Source organism: Callorhinus ursinus, unplaced genomic scaffold (assembly GCF_003265705.2).
Source record: "Callorhinus ursinus isolate GAN/ISIS: 27379988/994484 unplaced genomic scaffold, GSC_fseal_2.0 scaffold10, whole genome shotgun sequence".
NCBI classification, from domain to species: domain Eukaryota; kingdom Metazoa; phylum Chordata; class Mammalia; order Carnivora; family Otariidae; genus Callorhinus; species Callorhinus ursinus.
This window is the reverse complement of record NW_027397072.1, coordinates 42,364,438-42,384,244: the sequence shown is the minus strand read 5'-3', so window position 1 is coordinate 42,384,244 and position 19,807 is coordinate 42,364,438. Positions and strand designations below refer to the sequence as shown.

Genomic DNA, 19,807 nt, shown 5'->3' with positions numbered 1-19,807 from the left:
ATTTTGTTGAGAATTCTGGAATCCATATTTGTCAGGGATATCGGTCTGAAATTCTCCTTTTTGATGGGGTCTTTGCCTGGTTTGGGGATTAAGGTAATGCTGGCCTCATAGAATGAGTCTGAAAGCTTTCCTTCTGTTTCTATTTTTTGAAACAGCCTCAGGAGAATAGGTATTATTTCTTCTTTGAATGTTTGGTAGAATTCCTCAGGGAATCCATCAGGCCCTGGACTCTTGTTTTTTGGGAGGATTTTTTTTAAAAGATTTTATTTATTTATTTGAGAGAAAGAATGAGAGAAAGAGAGAGCACATGAGGCGGGGAGGGTCAGAGGGAGAAGCAGACTCCCTGCTGAGCAGGGAGCCCGATGCCGGACTTGATCCCGGGACTCCAGGATTATGACCTGAGCCAAAGGCAGTCGTTTAACCAACTGAGCCACCCAGGCACCCCGGTTTTTTGGGAGGATTTTGATCACTGTTTTATTCTCGTTACTAGTTATTGGCCTATTCAGGTTGTCAATTTCTTCCTGTTTCAGTCTTGGCAGTTTATAGGTTTCCAGGAAGGCATCCATTCCTTCCACATTGCTCAATTTATTGGCATAGTTGTTGATAATAACTTCTAATAATTGTTTCTATTTCCTTGGTGTTGATCGTGATCTCTCTCCCCTTTCATTCATAATTTTATTACTTTGGGTCCTTTCTCTTTTCTTTTGGATAAGTCTGGCCAGTGGTTTATCGATTTTATTAATTCTTTCAAAGAACCAGCTTCTGGTTTCATTGATCTGATCTACTGTGTTTCTGGTTTCTAATTCATTGATATCTCCTCTAAACTTGTGTGGCTAAGGCATCATTTGTTGCTTTTTCTCTAGTTCTTTAAGGTGTAAAGTTAGTTGGTGAATTCAGGATTTTTCTATTATTTTGAGTGAGGCTTGGATGGTTCTGTATTTCCCCCTTAGGACCTCCTTTGCAGTATCCCATAGGTTTTGGACCGATGTGTTTTCTTTCTTATTGGTTTCCATGAATTGTTTAAGTGCTTCTTTGATTTCCTGGTTGACCCAAACATTCTTGAGCAGAGTGGTCTTTAGCTTCCAAGTGTTTGAATTTCTGCCAATTTTTTTCTTGTGATTGAGTTCCAGTTTTGAAGCATTATGGTCTGAGAATATGCAAGGAATAATCTCAGTCTTTTGGTATCAGTTGAGACCTGATTTGTGACCCAGTATGTGGGCTATTCTGGAGAAAGTTCCATGTGCACTCGAGAAGAATGAGTATTCTGTTGTTTTAGGGTGAAATGTTCTGTATATATCTATGAGGTCCATCTGGTCCAGTGTGTCATTCAAAGCTTTGTTTCTTTATTGATTTTCTGCTTAGATGATCTGTCTATTGCTGAGAGTGGAGTATTGAGCTCTTCTACAATTAACGTATTGTTATCAATATGACTCTTTATTTTGGTTAACAGTTGCTTTATGTGGATGGCTGCTACCATTTTGGGGGTGTAGATATTTACAATTGTTAGATATTCTTGTTGGATAGACCCTTTAAGAATGATATAGTGTCCTTCTGTGTCTCTAACTACAGTCTTTAGTTTAAAATCTAATTTGTCTGATATAAGACTTGCTACCTCGGCTTTCTTTTGAGGTCCATTGGCATGGAAGATGGATCTCTATCCCTTCACTTTCAGTCTGGATGTAGCTTTAGGTTCAAAATGAGTCTCTTGTAGACAGCATATGGATGGGTCCTATCTTTTTTCCAGTCTACAACCCTGTGCCATTTTATGGGAGCATTTAGACCGTTCATGTTGAGAGTGATTATTGAAAGATATGAATTCATTGTCATCATGTTGCCTGTGAAGACCTTGTTTCTATAGATTGTCTCTGTAAATCTCTGTTCTGTATCACACTTCGGGTCTTTCTCCTTTTACAGAACTCCCCTTAAAATTTCTTGCAGGGCCGGCTTAGTGGTCACAGATTCTTTCCATTTCTGCCAGTCTTTGAAGCTCTGCATCTTTCCATCCATTCTAAATGACAGCCTTGCCAGATAAATATTCTTGGCTGCATATTCTTCTCATGTAGTACCCTGAATATGTCTTACCAGCCCTTTCTGGCTTGCCAGGTCTCTGTGGATAGGACTGATGTTATTCTCATGTTCCTTCCTCTGTATGTAAGGAATGTCTTCCCCCTAACTGCCCTTAAGATGGTTTCCTTGGTTCTAAGATTTGTGAGTTTTAGTATTACATGCCGGGGCATTGGCCTGTTTTCCTTGATTTTGGGAGGGGTCCTCTCTGCCTCTGGGACACAAATGTTAGTTCTTTCCCCAGATTAGGGAAGTTCTCAGCTATGATTTGCTCAAATATAGGTTCTAGTCCTCTCTCTCTCTCCACCCCCTCAGGGATCACCCTAATTCTGACATTGGAACATTTGATGGTGTCACTTATTTCTCTAATTCTATTTTCATGGATTCTGAGTTGTTTTTCCCTGGCCTCCTCTTTTCTCTTTTTGTCTATTAATTGGTCTTCTAGGTCACTAATTCGTTTTTCTCCCTTGCTTACCCTAGCTTTAGATTATCTAGATTAGATTGGATCTCATTGATAGCATTTTTAAGTTCTGCCAATTCAACTTTCATTTCTGCCCTTAGAAACTCTATGTTGCCATTAATCAATTTCTCCATTCTAGCTATTGTCTTCACAATTGCTACCCTGAATTCCATCTCCAACATCTTGGTTATATCTGTATCCATTTGTAAATCTGTGGCAGAAGTCACAGTCTCTGAGTCTTTCCTATTTTGGGGGTTCCTCCTGCTAGTCATTCTGTTGAGGGGTGGTTGAGGGAATGTAGAGTCCAAATTATTGACCACAACCCAAGCAAGATGCACCTGTCTTATAGGGACCTTAGGGTTGCTGGCCTTTCGTTCTCTCAGCCTGTCTTCTGGGGGAGGGGTCTGCCACACTGCTACTCAGGGAACCTTGTTTGGGCAGAGTTGCCCTGCCCCCTGTGGCAGGGGATGGGCTCAGTGAAAACCGATTTTGGGGGGGCTTTTATTCTCTGGTGGCTTTCCCTGGTGGCTTTCCCCATCTCTTCTGAGAGTGAGAGCAGAAGAGATCGTTTCCAACCCTCTGCCTCAGAGCAGAGACATTGCAGTCTGTTCTTCAGTGAGCTCTCCAGGCCGCACTATCTCTGTTTCTGTCTGTGCTGGTATAAACTACAGCGTCCTGGGTTGTACGCCCCTCAGCAGTACTCCCAGTCCTCACCTCCACGTCCGGCAAGTCTCTGCCCTTTGTGCTTCTAAAACCGCCAGCTGCCCCCAGTTCCCACGCGTGGTCTGCCATTCCAGGTTTCCGTCAGAGGGGCTGCCCTAAAGTCCTTTCCCTGTCGCTACCAGTCTGCGAGTGTGTGCCCGCCCGGTCCCCAGCGAAGGAGGCTTTCGCTCACCGGTGGTGTAGGGTCTCCATGGCTCCCTCCCATTTCCATTTATACTCCCATAATTGTCCACGGAATCACGGCTCCCTACTTCATACCTCGAGTCCAACTACTGGCAGTATTCTGTTTGTAGATATCCAGATCTTTCTTCTTATATTTCAGGCTGATTCTGTGGTGGTTCAGAGTGGTCTGGTAGATACCCAGTTCAATTCTGGGACCAGTTGGAATAGGGTCCCCTACTCATCCACCATCTTTTCAGTTCTCCATCCGTTATACTTTAAAGACATTTATTTGTTATGTCTTACAAGATCTAATTTAGAGACATGACCACATAAGGGGATATGAGGGTTCCTATTCTTCCAATGACCCAGATACTCAAATTACACTCTCAGGAATGCCTGCAAGAGAAAAATGGGACCAAAAACCTATAATTATCAATATTTTCTTCCTGTGTAGTTTGGTTTCTGTACATTGAATGATTTCATTTTTCAGTGTTTTAAAATTAGTTTCTGTTTGAATATTTAAATTGTTAGAGTTGTGGTTTTCCTCCTTTCTTGAATTGTAAAGATGTTATTTATTTATATAATAGTACATATAAAATATATAAATATATTTTAATATATATGTTGTATGTGCATACCTATATGTGAGATATATATATATATATATATATGTATATACATATATATGATTTAAGGAGCAAATGAAGTTCTTTCTCTGAATCCCCCCCACCCTATCAGATGCTATCACATTAAATTTCTAAATATATTAGTGAACTTCTTGAAGGCAGGAATTTAGAATTGTTTATTCTTACTGTTTTATCTCCATTATCAATGGAACACACAGCCCAAAGTAGAAACTGAATATATATTATATAATTTTAAATCCAGTATAGTTAATGTTCAGTGTTATATTCGTTTCAGATCTACAACGCAGTGTATGGTATTCATGTACAGAATTCAACAATTCCTTAGTCAGTACTCATTACCATAAGTATACTCTTAATCCCCATCACCTATTTCACCCATCCCCTAACCCCCTCTCTTCTGGTAAGCACCAGTTTATTCTCTGCAGTTAAGAGTGTGTTTTTTGGTTTGTAAATTTTTTCTTTGTTTTGTTTCTTAAATTCCACATAAGAGTGAAATTATATGGTATTTCTCTTTCTCTGACTTATTTCACTTAGCATACCCTCTAGATCCATCCATGTTGTTGCAAATGGCAAGATTTCTTTTTTATGGCTCAATGATAATATATTTTATGTGTATATACCACATCTTCTTTATCCATTCATTTATCCATGGGCACTAGGGCTTCTTCCATACTTTGGCTATTATAAATAACGATGTAATGAATATAGGGGTGCATATATCTTTTCAATTACTGTTCTGTATTTTGGGGGCAATACCCAGTAGTGCAATTACTGAATCATATGGTAGTTCTGTTTTTAATTTTCCATACTGTTTTCCACAGGGTGCACAGTTTGCACTGAATATATATTTTTCAATAAATGAATACATTACTTGAAAAGCCTGCACAGGTAAAGCAGTGTAACATAGTGTTTCAGAGACAAAGGCACACAATTTAGCCTCTTACTAGCTGCTTACCAGGTACTTTTTACCATAAGCAAGTCACTCAGTTTTCTCTCAGACTCTGTTTCATTGTTATTTGCAGGATTAAATGAACATTAGGTACATAAAACATCTCACTAAGCAAGTGCCTAATACTAATACATGACTCTTAATGGATGGTACACGCCAAGTACTTAAACATAACTATTACAATACTGTTGTATTTGTCATTCGTTGTTTTCAATACATGGAACAGCAGCCACTTTTGTGCATTACATACTTAGCAAACTTAGGTGTCATTGAACCTCTATTGTCTAATGAGATCTAAAAGCAGCTTCCTGGGAGGTGGGATATTTGTTCAAAAAGGGCAAACACTTAGTCTGCCTGTTTTTTGGGTTTCTTTGCTTGTGTTTTTTTTTCTTTGTCCTGACCCATAGCTCAGACTCTTAAGATCAAAGGTGAAGGAAATTGAGCACTACATTTCCCAGATTACAGTCATGGAGAAAGTAGAGCTTTGTTCTGACATGGCCCAGCTTAACACTTACCATTGTGACATGTAACTTAATGTTTATGAATCTCAGTTTTCTTATTTTCAGAAAAAGGAAGAAAATGTCTTCTATTGCTAAGCAACTGTGAAAAATAAATTACATGCCATAAAAAGTGCCTGACACAGAGCAGGCAATCATTAAATGCTAGTCTCCTTCTTCATTTTTTCCACTTTCTCCAATCAGTTCACTTTTTCTGCTCTAGCAACCACCACTAACACTTTTCATGTTGTGTAATAAAGTTCAATTTGTTTTGCTTATAATTATTGGACATTGTGTAATCAACATAAAAATGATATTCAGATTTTGTTCCCTTCAGGATTCTTTTTTAAAAAATGTACCACCAGGATGCCTGTTAAGAAACTAACTGTGAAAATTTTAACTGTAAGGAAGACTGAAATAGCTCTAACTGTACAATGAGCAGCTTCTAATCTGTGGGTGGAACTTTATGGAAGTTAAATCATTGTCACACGATGGCCGGACAGCATGAATGAAGGAAAAGGATAGTTTATTTGGATGTACAATGGCAGTAGATCATAGTGGATGTCTGATACAGTTTTTTCTACATTAAATAGGGCCCTGTCACTGAAATCCTAATATTTGCTGTATGTTTAAGGCTCTCCCAAAAATTCTTATAATTTAACTTTTTTTTTTAACTTGTTTCATAAGCAGAAGACATCAAACTTTTTTTCTATAAAAGGCTGGACAGGATATATTTTAGGCTCTGTGGGTACTATAGTTTGTTGTAAAACTGTTCAATTCTGCTTTTGAAGAGTAGAAAAAAGCCATACATATGGCTTATGTAAACAGATGTGGTGGGTTCTAATAATATTTTATTCACAAAATAGTTGGTGGGTTAGATTTGGCTTGAAGGCCATGGTTTGTCAATCTCTGCTCTAAAATATATTTTAAAAAAGCAGAATTAGTTTTGAGCAAGGGGTTCTCTTTATAGCATATTAGAAAGATTATGCATTATGAATCTGGTGGTCTTATGTTCCATTAACCATCCTTTATTACCTGATTTTCCTTGGAATGTCTAGTTAATATTAAAGCTGTTTGGTATGCAATATATTATATGTTGAAAAACATAGCTCCATATAGATAACAGTTCTTCTTGGTAATGAACATCTTCTACAAAAAATGATATTGACTGCCTGAATGCTTCCCAGGGCACTGAAAGTAGGTTCAGAGTGAAGGGAATTATATGACTCAGATCCAGCCAATCAGAATTTCTCATCTCTGACTCTCAGTGGGTAATGCAGAAATGGTGATATAATCTGTTCTAGGTCAAGTCATACCTAGGATGTTCTTGAAGTTGTTATTAAATTTAAGAAATGCAATGTAATTACGTTTTATGAGAAATGAAAGGATACAGTTCCTTGAAGCACTCCCCTCTGTGATAGAAACCATAAGACAGGAAAGAAAAACCAGGGAAATCAGTAGAGCCCTGATATTAACATTTATATCCTGGATCCAGTTACATTTTAAGCTAGTTTTTCCTTTTGTTTATTTATTTTTGTCTTCTTAAATATGAATTTGAGTTATGTTTCTATGTTTGAAATAAAGGTATTTAGTAATAAGCCTTTATATTATTATTTTTGCTAAGATTCTGTCTTCTCTAAATGCACAGATAGGCCTGGGAAATACAAAATACTGGTATATCAGTGGCGGGGTCATAAAATCTGTCCATAAAGCTTGCTACTCAAGTCCTAGTTCAGCCACTTCTGAGTTTGCAACCTTGTACATGTTATTTAACCTCCCTTAAAAAAAATCTTCATTCCTTCATATGACTGACATGTGTTGTTATAAAGATAAATTGAGTAAGTGGATATAATTATAGCTGACATAGAGCAAGCACCTAAAAATTTTTATCTGTAATTATTACTCATTTATACTTTATGGAGAAAGTTTTCCTCAAACCCCTTGCGCTAAAAAGGTTGTTATAAGGAGGCCAAGAATAGAGCTGCAGGTATTAGACATAAGTAGGGAAGTCTGCAAGCGAAGATTAGATCACAGAGAACATGGGCACATTGGGTACAAGGAGGACCAGTTTCTTATAGTCATGGTGTTGCCCATGGTTTGTAAAGTGGAAAGCACACTGTGTTTGCCTGAACCTGTTCTAGCTATACTGCCCATCTGTGTTCATACATAAAAGTGGACGTTTCAAATACACGTGCAGATATGCTTAAAAGAACAAAATGCCACATAAAATCATACCAAATAAGCTAACCAAGCAAAAGGTCCACAGAATCCAATATAAATTTGTTGAATTAAATGCCTTTGTTTAAAAAATTGTGTTTTCTTGGTTTTTTATTTTATTATGTTATGTTAATCACCATACATTACATCATTAGTTTTTGATGTAGTGTTCCATGATTGTTTGTTTGCGTATAACACCCAGTGCTCCATGCAGAACGTGCCCTCTTTAATACCCATCACCAGGTTTACCCATCCCCCCACCCCTCTCCCCTCTAGAACCCTGTTTGTTTCTCGAGTCCATCGTCTCTCATGGTTCATCTCCCCCTCTGATCCCCCCCTTCATTCTTCCTTTCCTGCTATCTTCTTCTTCTTTTTTTTTTAACATATAATGTATTATTTGTTTCAGAAGTACAGATCTGTGATTCAACAGTCTTACACAATTCACAGCGCTCACCATAGCACATACCCTCCCCAATGTCTATCCCCAGCCACCCCATCCCTCCTACCCCCCACCACTCCAGCAACCCTCAGTTTGTTTCCTGAGATTAAGAATTCCTCATATAAGTGAGGTCATATGATACATGTCTTTCTCTGAAAATTGTTTTAAATTTTAAATACCAGTTGCATGACTGAATTCCAACTCTGTGTTTCAAATAAGTACATTTTTAGTCAGAGCCCTACCAGCTTGTATCAGCATTCCTACTCAAAGTTGCATCCATAAACAATTGCTGAACCACAGATATTTAAAGATTTACATGTTTTTACAGCATTTTGACACAAAAACTTATAAAATGAATCTAATAATAAAAACCATGGACTTATATTTTCTATAGTTTTGTCTTTCATTTTAATAGTAATTTTGTCTTGTTCTACAGAAATTACTCATACATGACCAATTGATGTTTAAGGGTGGGGGACAGATCTTTTACCACCAATAGTTTAAGAATCGTTGCTGTAGGGCATGAGATGGTGCTGAGGTGAGCATAGGAAGGTTCAAGGTAGAATTGGCATCTATTGCCAGAGGTCGCCCTGCTTCCCAAGGGGCAATCGTTAAGCCCATTCGGCATACCCAAGTAGCATTCCTGAGTAGCCCTTCATCCACTGCATGTTACAAGCCAGTGAAGTTAGAAATGCTGCTGGGAATCCAGTTCCATGGAAAGAGATTGCCAGCAGGCAGATTCAGAAAGCTGAGGTCTTTTTTAAAATTTTTTAAAGATTTTATTTATTTATTTGACAGAGAGAGACACAGTGAGAGAGGGAACACAAACAGGGGGAGTGGGAGAGGGAGAAGCAGTCTTCCTGCCAAGCAGGGAGCCCCATGTGGGGCTCGGTCCCAGGACCCTGGGACTAAGACCTGAGCTAAAGGCAGACACTGAATGACTGAGCCATCCAGGCGCCCCAAAAGCTGAGGTCTTCAGAAAGGAGAAAAGCCATCTCCACAAAAACCTATTAATTAGGATTAAGAGGGGAAATTGGGAAAATTTGGTGGGATATTAGGATTAAATTAAAACATGAAGTATACCTAAGCCTGTGGGTTGGGCATTTTTCTATGCTGACTTTGAAAATTTCTGTGGATAGAATTACTGTAGCCTCTGCTCAAAAATACAAAACCAAAAAAATTAAGAACAACTACCATGAGCAGATTATGTCAGTGACTTCAGTGATAAAGATCCCAGAAAACATAGGCAGGTTAACAGGAAACAGAATCCACATATTATCCAGTGAGTTTGATGCATTCAGATCAACGCCCCCCAAACACAATTTCTTCACATGATCTGCTCAGAGGAGCTGGAAAGGATCCAGGCTAGGGTGTAGAGCCTCTCATCTCAAATGTTCTTTGGGGAAGTTTTATTCACATCTAAGGACAAGTAAGTGTAGGTGATGTTAACTTTCCAGCAAAATTACAAGGTTACAAGGAAGGTTTTATAAGTAAGCCAAGTGTCATTTCTCTAACTTTACCAATGGACAGAGTTTTAAAGGTCCAACATGCAAAAAATAATTTTTGTTTATACAGAACATCTAAAATCTCACGAAATTATGTTTCAAGTTACTGAAATAACTTGTACAAGAACATGAACTTGTAAAGTTACTGAAATAGGAAAATGGCTTTGGGTTATACATAATTTCAAAGTTCAAAGATCATAGGCAAAGTTTTACCACTATAATATTATAGTAGCCCAGGTTAAGAGGTAAAAGTGACAAAAACCTCATTCCCATATATTTGCCTCAGTCCAGTAGCAAGCCAGCACCCTCCCAGCACCCTTGGACTGGTTTTGCCTTCCTACCTGCCTTCTCTATTTTTCTCTGTATCTGTAACTTCCTACGTTTTCCTTCCTTTCTGTTTTCTTTTTTTTCTTTAAATATTTTATTTATTTATTTGACAGAGAGAGACACAGTGAGAGAGGGAACACAAGCAGGGGGAGTGGAAGAAGGAGAAGCAGGCTTGTGGGGAGCCCGATGCGGGGCTCGATCCCAGGACCCTGGGATCATGACCTGAGCCGAAGGCAGATGCTCAACAACTGAGCCACCCAGGTGTCCCACTCTTTTATTTTATTCCTGAATAACTTGACTCTATCCACGTTTCATCTTTCTCCTTTAAATCACCATGTTTATAAAACTTAAAATTCTGTCTCCCTCTCTCTTATTCTATCAAATAGTCAGTTCCAATATCTTATTTTTTTAATTCTAAAAACTTAAATTTCTTTGTATTTATTTTTAAACATTCTTAGTGGCAGTACTTAACGATTCTCCCCCCTAATGTGCTCCTAGTTGTTGCATGAAGCCAATTTTTTCCTATTGCTTTCAACTTCCCTTTCACTTCATTTCCCTCAATAATCCAAATCAGACCCAAAATTGAATAATATCATTTGGTGAATTGAGCCACCAAATTAATTAGCACAGAGGTGATCTTTAAGGAAGAGCAAGAGCAATTTTATGAACATCAATAAAATAAGCCATATTAAATAAAATAATTATTTGCTAACACTCCAGGGGCTTATTTGAACAAATTACCATCTTTAAAAGTACATATCTCTGTCAGTCTACTCTGTTGCTCCTATTTGAAACATTTTTAAATTTATAAATAGGAAAAAAATGATCTGCTATATAGCTCCATAGTATTGATCTTCCTCCTGTGTAATTGACACATTTTCTTACAAAACAGTTCTTGGATTGCATTACTCTGTTTAGATTTGTGCAGATTCCATAGACTTGTGCAATTCTATACAAGATCAGAATGAACATAATATTCATAAGAACTTCCATATTTTAAAGCAATTTTAAAAAGTCATTTTGCTGCTTCTACTCCATTATTTGACTTACTGAAATGGGCCGTATATCTAAATGTTGGGCTGTTTTCTCAGTATTTTAGATACTGTTCATCTTAAGAAAATATCAAAGATTACATAAACAAAAAATAGTCATTATAAATGATTTTTATGGTTCATATTCAGACTAATGTAATCAATTTACCTCTGGATAAATCACACAATATCTGACATTTTGAATAATACCTAATGAGGTATTTCTGATCATTAAAATTCATTTTCCAGTATACTAAAGTGCAAGTCATGTGCTTAGTGCAGACATGGGATTCCATTTGCAAGGTGGCTCGGGCCAGCCCCCATTTCCTAACTGATTTGGTATGTGGGCTAAGGTTTTGACCGCAAACAACACGTCTCATTTGATTTTACAATAGTGTGGAAAAAATAACATATTAGCAAGATGTAATGTTTGGTTTAGTGCTATAAGCTCTTTCCCTTATTTAAATAAAAGTTGATTTGTATGTATTTTTTTTTTGAGAGAGTGAGTGAGTTGGGGGAGGGGCAGAAGGAGAGGGAGAGAGAGAATCTCAAGATTGGTGGGGCTCCATCTCAGTACCCTGAGATCATGACCTGAGCTGAAATCAAGAGTTGAATCGTTAAAACACGGAGCTGCCCAGGTGCCCCTGATTTGTGTATATTTTTAATTATGTTCCCTGCACAAAGAAGTATTGTGATGATGTGTTCATTTTGTTATAGACATGGCTCTCTGTATGCAGAAACACAATTCTTGTATGTGGACCATTGCTGTCAAGATAATTCTGACTAGTTAAAAAGTCAAATTCTTCAAGCTATGTATGAGTAAAACCTGCCATATTCTTACTCCTCACCAAACGTTAGTAATACATACAGTGTTATGCACAGTTCATCAACCTCAAGTTTTATTAGACTTTCTCCTTAGGTTTCCTAAGTTAAAGAATTTAACCAGAAAAAAGCAATGTATTTCTTTTTCTTCTTGTTTTTAATTCAAACAGCTTAATAATATTTTAACTATATTTATGGTGAAAGGCTGTGCATTAGGAAGCTTTCAGGCCCAATTACAGTGAAACTAGGAGTGCAGGCATATTACCATTTTCAATGCACTGTGAATGTCAGAGCCCTTGTGTTAGATTGTATTGATTCTGGTTTGACCATGTGACTTGAGTGGACTACTGGAATATGAAAGGACCTTTGCTTTAGCCTAGACCCAGAATGAAAGACATTTTCATTAACCCTCACTTTGATGTACAACCTGGAGAAGAGCCACCATGTGAAACCCGCAGACTCTTACATAACTTGTTGCAAGCCACTGAAATTTTTGAGATTGTATTGCTTTGCAGTGTCATTGCGGCTGGCATTGAGCAACACAGTTCCTGTCTGTGAGGGCTTGCACACAGCTGGCTTTACTTTCTGTGTGCTGTGAACAGTTTTCAACCATAGCATATTGGAAAGTTTTTAAACAAAGAACTACATGATAATAAATATAATTGGACCAATTATATTACTCATCTTTTGTACAGCTCTTTAGTATTGCTTAATATAATGTTTGAACCCAGCCTGCCATTGGTAATAAAGGGCCAGGAGTTAAAATGCCCACTTCTGGGGCACCTGGGTGGCTCAGTCGGTTAATCGGCTGCCTTCAGCTCAGGTCATGATCCCAGGGTCATGGGGTCGAGCCCTGCGTTGGGCTCCCTGCTCAGCAGGGAACCTGCTTCTCCCTCTCCCTCTGCCAGCTGCTCTGCCTACTTGTGCTCTCTCTCTGTCAAATAAATAAAATCTTTAAAATAAAAACAAATCCATGCCATCCTATTAAAATAAAAAAATGAAATGTCCACTTCCCACCAATGTGAGTACTCTGAGAAAATCATTTTACTCAATATAATTTTTGTTCCTATTTTCTTTGTTGGATAAGATATTTAAGTTAACTCCATCCTACAGCTACTATATTAGGGTTCTGAGAAAATAACAAAGAACAATGCTGTGTCCTGTTTCTTAGGAGCTCAGAGATTAGTTGTAGAGAAAGGTATGCAAGAACAGTTACATCTCAGAGAACTGAGTATTCTATAAAAGAAATATGGAACTTTTTATGGAAAGCCATGAAGCAAAAGCCCAATTAGCTAAAGAGCAGGAAACTATAAAACATATATAGTGGCATTTCTAGGGGAATCAAACTATGACAGAAGGTGTGAGCAAAACCTTGGTCACATGAAGTGTGACATTTTGGGGACCTTTGTGCAATGGGCAGTTTCTAAAATTGGGGTCTGATGTGAGAAGGAGCTTGAAAGGGGCAGAAGATGAGACTTCAAAAAAGACTGGGACCAATTTTCTTTCTCTGATAAATGAGAAAATAGTCAAAGGAGATTTTTCAAATAAAATATTATTGATTAAAACTTTTAAGTGGGGGAAGGATCGAAAAGTTCCATTTTAAGGGTTCCGCGCGGGAAGGCTAACATCGTCCTGTGTGTGGAGTGGCGTTGGTCCAGCCGTTGGCCTTCCACCCGTCTTCAAGCCATCAGTCTTTCTTTTAGTCAAGATGAGTGATAAGCCAGACTTGTCTGAAGTGGAGAAGTTTGACAGGTCAAAACTGAAGAAAACCAATACTGAAGAAAAAAATACTCTCCCTTCACAGGAAACTATCCAACAAGAGAAAGAGTGTGTTCAAACATCGTAAAATGGGGATCTCCTCCCAACATCAAATTTCAACATTGCTTAAGTGTCTTAGTTTGGGGCTTGTTTTTTATAAACCTATGTGTTTGTAGAGATTTTAGGCATCTTCTGATTTCTTCCCACCTGTATTCCCAGCCAATGGTCCCTTTTTAAAATTTTCCATTGATACATACATTCCATCTGGCAGTTGCGGTCAATAATATTACCATCGATGACTTTTGTTTGTGTAGTCTTTGCATCCCCAAAAGTTAAGCCACTTTTAACTTTCTACAGTGGATGTATCTCTTGTTCCACAATATTCATGAAGTGGCATGCATTTGCAACTTCTCAGTTTATTTTCATTTCTAATGTAGTGATAAAATAATAAATATAGTCATTGTGTTAAAAAAAAGAAAAGTTCCATTTTACAAAAATGATTATTAGTGAAGTTTTGAAAGATGACCTAGAGTTGAGGGATAGTTGTATTGGGAATATCTTCTGCGAAATAGTTGGGATGAGCTGTGTCTTGGTAATTCAAGTAAAACATGACATGGGGGCATAGAGACAGGCAGAGCCCAAAGGCTTTGTGTGGTGGAATAAGGAGTACTTTGTGGCTAATGAGATGAAGTAGATGAAGAAATAACTAAATAATTGGAGAGAACCTTTGGGTTTCTTTCTGAGTTAGCAGATGGACAAGGTGTTAGTTTTCTAGGACTGCCATAACACCATACCAAAATATAGGTGGCTTCAACAACAGTGATTTTTTTCTCACAGTTCTGTGGGCTGAAAGCCCAAAATCAAAGTATTTACTAGGGTATTTTCTCTGAGGTCTCTTTCCTTGGCTTGCAGAGGGCCATTCTCTTGTTGCCTCTTCCCAGTATTCCCTCTGTGCAGGAATGCCCTTGGAATCTCTCTGCATGTCTTAATTTCCTCTTATAAGGACATCGGTCAGATTGAATTAGTGAAGAGTGTTCATTTTGACTATATTACTTCTTTAAAGGCCCCTATCTCAAAATAAAGTCATACTTTGAGGTACTTACCTGGTGTTTGGACTTCAACATATGAATTTGTGGGGGTGGGGGAAGGACCCAGTTCTGTCCATAATAGACAATGGCATGGTAAAATAAGCCAGAACACACAAAAACAATTATAGCCAATTTTTAAAAGAAGTATAATTCAGGACTCTTTACTTATACAAATAAAAAATTTAAATATATTTGGTATGACTGATATGTATAATTCTGAAGATCAGAAACATGGTAAGGACTGGTGGGAATCATCAGCTACTGTGACTTGAATCCATGAGAATGAAAGTTAATATCCCAATGAGGACAAAATCTTGGTGAAACGGCATATTGGGCCAAGGGAAAAAAACAAAAGTAGAATCACATAAATATGAGATATGGTTGGGAGTAAGCTCACTGCATGGTATGGTTTAGCTACCAGTAAATAGGTATTCTTACAAGGAAAGAGGCTCATGTTGCACTTTGTACTGGCCATGTCACTTCCATTTTAACATGTTTAATGGGTACCATCCTTTAAGGGGAGCACAGAGAGGCTGGAGATTTATTTTGAGAATAGCATAAAATTCAAAACATTAATTCTCTTTCACTGAGGCCATAGTTATTTAATTTTGTTCAACCAGTATTGTATCACATTATATGCTAAGCGACCATTTACAATAACCCCAGCTTTCTTGGAGTTTATAATGTAATGATAGAAGAGTCATTAATCAGAAAGTTCCATAACTAAAAGTTCAATTACATTGTGTCAAAGGGTAGGAATAAAAAATACATATTATGCAGGCCTATACTAGGGGGATTTATCTCAAGGAGATCAGAGAAGGCTTCCACACACATACAAAAAAGTGAATTAATCATGTATCTCTTAAAATGAATATTGAAGGAAAGTAGGAATGTTTTACTTCTGGAAGAGATTCCAAGATACATATTTTCTGTCTTAAAATAATTGACCAATTGTCTTCCCAAAGAGTCTTTCTCTTTGTTATATTTCCAGAGGGTAACATGGTAACAAATACCTCGATATTATAGGGGGGAAATTTCATCTTGATATGACTGAAGTGGGGCTCCTAATTTAGAAGAGCTGAATTTGAGGGTCAAAATCAGAGGAAAGGAATATACAGAGGGTCATGTAAGAAGGAGAGATTTTTACTAATCTACGGAAAGTTGGAATCCTAAGCTTTCCAAGGTACCTCATTTGCTGTAAAAAGAGGAAACCTTGGAGCAATTGGATGTAATAGTCTCACTGATTGTAAATGGAGAGGAGGTACTATGGTTCATTTTGTGTAGGGGTTGGGGAAGAATTCCTCTCAAGTATGGAGGGATAATTGTGCTTCCTACAGGCACCAGGTGAAGGAAGGTGGAAAAAGAACTAGGAAGATGTTCAGCAGGATTACTAAGTGAGCCAAGAGAACTCAGATGAGAGAGTAAGTATTCTAAAATACTGTAATAGACACCAAAGTGTCACAGTTACTTCAGGCGTTTAGATAATAGGATAAATATATCAGCGGTCCTACCATCAAAGAGTTCCCAGTTTAGTGGGGAGAAAATGCAGGATATAGTAAGAACAGGGACATATGCATAATGCAACATGGTCATATGCACAGGGAACATCTAGACTGAGAAAAGTTCTTCTAGAGATGAGAACTAAACTGATTCTTGAAGAACTAGATAGGATGGTCTGAATTTTTAGGTCTTTCCCCATCCCAAATTTGTTTGTTGGAAACTTCACCCCCAAAGTGGTACTGATAGGAGGTAGGGCCTTTGGATGGTGATGAGGTCATGAGGGTAGAACCCACATGGGTGGAATTAGTGTCCTTATAAAGGAGGGCTTTCCCCCCAACTAGAGTTAGCTGAGTGTGAAAACATGCAGTTAGACTCTGGTACCACTGGCTATTAAGTAAAGAGCTATGGGATGAAGGCAGTACTTACTGAATTGGGAAAAGCATAAAGTTTTCCAAAGGCGCCAAGTTTCATGTGTAAAGGACTCCTTATTCCTTGTGTGTCTAGGGAATTCTGTAGAAAATAGGAAAAAATGTCATGGTTGCTATCAATCCCTCCTAGTGAAGGACTACCTAACAGGTAAAGGGACCCAGTTGAGATGTTCTGAAGTATACACAACCCAAGAGAGGAGGGGTGGTTACTGTGCTCCTGTAGAATTCCTGACTTCAGAAACTATGAGTATGTGTCCAGGTGCGGCTCAAAGACCACCAGCTTCACCACAAAAATTTAAACAGCGCTCATTGCTATCCAGACTGAGGGCTGGCTAGGGCACAGGCAGATAATTTCCAACAAAACAAGAAACTACATTGGGTGTGGGAATCAAAAACTGGTGCTGGCACGAGAGGGAAAGGAAGCAGTCAGAAAACATCTTGTTTCCTTCAGTGTTTCCCCAATCAGTACTTGAGATAAAACTCTCTGTCAGTGAGTACAGGGTACAGGGGAAACCTATAAAGGTAGAATGGAATTGAAAGGAGATGAGGTTTAGAAGCAAACCCTGATGGAGATATGTAAGGCCAGTAGCTGAAATTGTAATCACTGAACTAAATTAAAATTGCCCTTGATTGGATTTATTCCAAGGGGTAACTGATAATGGCAGAATAGGCTAATTTGCAAGATAGAAAAGATTTGGGAGATAGGAAATATTTGTGGTTCAGTATTACCCCAAATTTATCTTTATAGAAGAGACTCAAATATTTGAGTTTTCCTTTTTTTACTGAAAATTAACATATACTTAAAAAATGCAGAATTTGCATGACTTCCTTGAGAGAGGAGTCTCACCTGACCCATAAGCAAAAGCTGATTAGATCACATGATTCCCTCTCACCACAGGACTCCTTCTACAAAGCCCTTCTTAGGGCATACTAATAGGACAAGAATGTTAACAGTTACTCAAAAGCAATCCCCAGTGCTCAGCTATCTGTGTCTTCTCGGAATGACAAAAGGAATGTGGAGTCTATGTGTTGTATAGCCAGAGGCACATAGGGAATCAAAGGCAGGCAGGGATGGCTCTTATTAAAACAATATACTCATCTGAGAAACTACACTCAGAGATGTCCATGTGACATATTTCATAGAAAATGGCTTCTGGAGTAGCTGAATTATACAGTAGCTAATTATACATTGAAAATAAAGGTGGATAGAGAAGAGAGGAGATTGAATGCTTGAAAATACAATTTTTTTTTTCAATTTAAATACTAAATAAGATACAGTGTGCAATGGCATAGGGGAGATGTTGGGGAAAGAATGTGGGAAGATTAGACATTAAAAAGTAAAAGACTGGCCAGGAGGCCTGCTTAAGATTCTCTACCCGCCCCCCCCGGAACCCCCCTTTTAAAAAAAAAAAAAAAAATTTGCTAGAAACATTCTAAATTTAAAGCGTGAATGTTAATAATCCTATTTTCTTTTTCACAGCCTTCTAACTTCTTATTCTGGGCTGCTAGGATCTGATTGTTCATGCCAGAACTCTCACTTTATTATTTTATGTAAATCATCTCCAAGTTCATCTGGTTTCTTTTCAGCTTACAGCTCTGTCATCCTCATGCTATTTTCCAATATGAAAGAAAAGTGGCTGTCACAGTACCAGGAATCATATACAGACGTGATAATGTAAAGCAGAATAAGAGAAACTTACTGTCCCTAAGTATTACTTGTATGCTACTGATCAGAGTAGAAACCTTTCAGAGAACCCCCCCTCCCAAACTCTTATTTCTATATCCTTTTGGTCCAAACTCTATCATATTTCCATGCCTGAACCATCAGGGGAAATGTGAACTTGACCACTGTACTAAGTTTAGACCTATCAGAACCTAACTCTGAAGCATAAATCTTCTCTGTGAAGAGACAAGACATGAAGAAATCTATGGTTTTATTGAGATGAAAAGAGTAGGTATATTTGGTTGACAGCATCTACCCACAAGCATTATTCATAACCTGGTAGCATAAAAATAGAGGAACTTACATAAATATAATTAGAAAGTCTGGTTCCATATATGCATTTTCCTCCTAAATCCTATGTTGGCAAAACAGTTCCTACTTTTTAATAATATTGATCTTTTTTGAAACTGTCAGAAGCAGACAAATCCATGAGAGTCGTATTACTAAAAAGTTAAGATTTTAGAAAATTAAACAAATCTCTAGTTCCAAGTGAATACTATGTTAGACATTATTCAAAGTCAAAATAGCTGGTACCTGCAAATACTGACAACAGATTCTGCAAAGTGTATGTGTGCAAGAAACCACATTATACAGAAATGGATTAAGTAGGTGACTGTGTGTGTTAATGTGGGTGTGCTTTTTTACCATTGTTTTACATTCATTTGTTTTTCCTTTTATAGTTACGTGAGGGAGACAGACTAATTTACATTTTACAATTTTGTGAGGAATTGCCATAGAAAGGTGGAATTAACTGTTCCCTATGATATATTACAGTGATGTCTTGGAATCCTAGTAGGTTACACTCTGATCAATTCTGGTTAGACTGACCCATATTAACAGTATCTGATAGGACTTCTCTGTTTTTGGCATCTCAAAAATTAGGAAAAACAGATTTCCATGATAAAGAAAAGAAAAATAAGCTTTTTATAAGATAGTACTTCAACAGTTATAAATATTTGATGCTACATTTATTAACACTGACTTACATAATGCCTCTATGGACTGTTAATTCATGCTGCGGTATAATATTGTAAACTTTTAGTATTGTTTTCTTTAGAGAAAAAAACACATTTAAAAGTTTCAGAATACCTCGTGTATAGTGTATAGAAATCGACTAAGCTAAATTTTATTTTCATGACTTCAGGTTTAAAATCAGGAGAGGCAGGGAAAGCTTCAAAGCAGTTCTGAATTCTAAAAAAGAATCAAAATTCCATTTTCTTTTCTAATTCCCAACCATTCATGCATTGTTGCAATCCTGCATAACACAACTTTCCTGAAGGCTCTTGGGTAGTCTATGCGGAAAACCATTGTATTTAGGATCAAATCTCCTGAGGGCATGCTTATCAATAGAAAAAGACTTCGGTTCTTTCATAAAACAACTCTTCCTTATCTATATGAACACAGTATTTTTTACAACGGAACTTAGCTGCTTTCTGGAAGATGTTTTCAAATATTGAACTAAATTCA

At 37.6% G+C, this 19,807-nt stretch overlaps 1 protein-coding gene across 1 annotated transcript; it reads left to right on the top strand.

Annotated features, from left to right (window-relative positions):
• Positions 1–13,451: 13,451 nt before the first annotated feature.
• LOC112820661 (thymosin beta-15A) lies at positions 13,452–14,060 on the top strand. The gene has a single exon (XM_025867634.2). It carries the CDS (start codon positions 13,552–13,554, stop codon positions 13,687–13,689), a length of 138 nt encoding a protein of 45 aa, XP_025723419.1. The 5' UTR covers positions 13,452–13,551; the 3' UTR covers positions 13,690–14,060.
• The last annotated feature ends 5,747 nt before the right edge of the window (positions 14,061–19,807 follow it).

Bases quoted from the DNA above. Each gene is read 5' to 3' on its own strand.
- LOC112820661 (XM_025867634.2), top strand. From the start codon at position 13,552: ATGAGTGATAAGCCAGACTTGTCTGAAGTGGAGAAGTTTGACAGGTCA.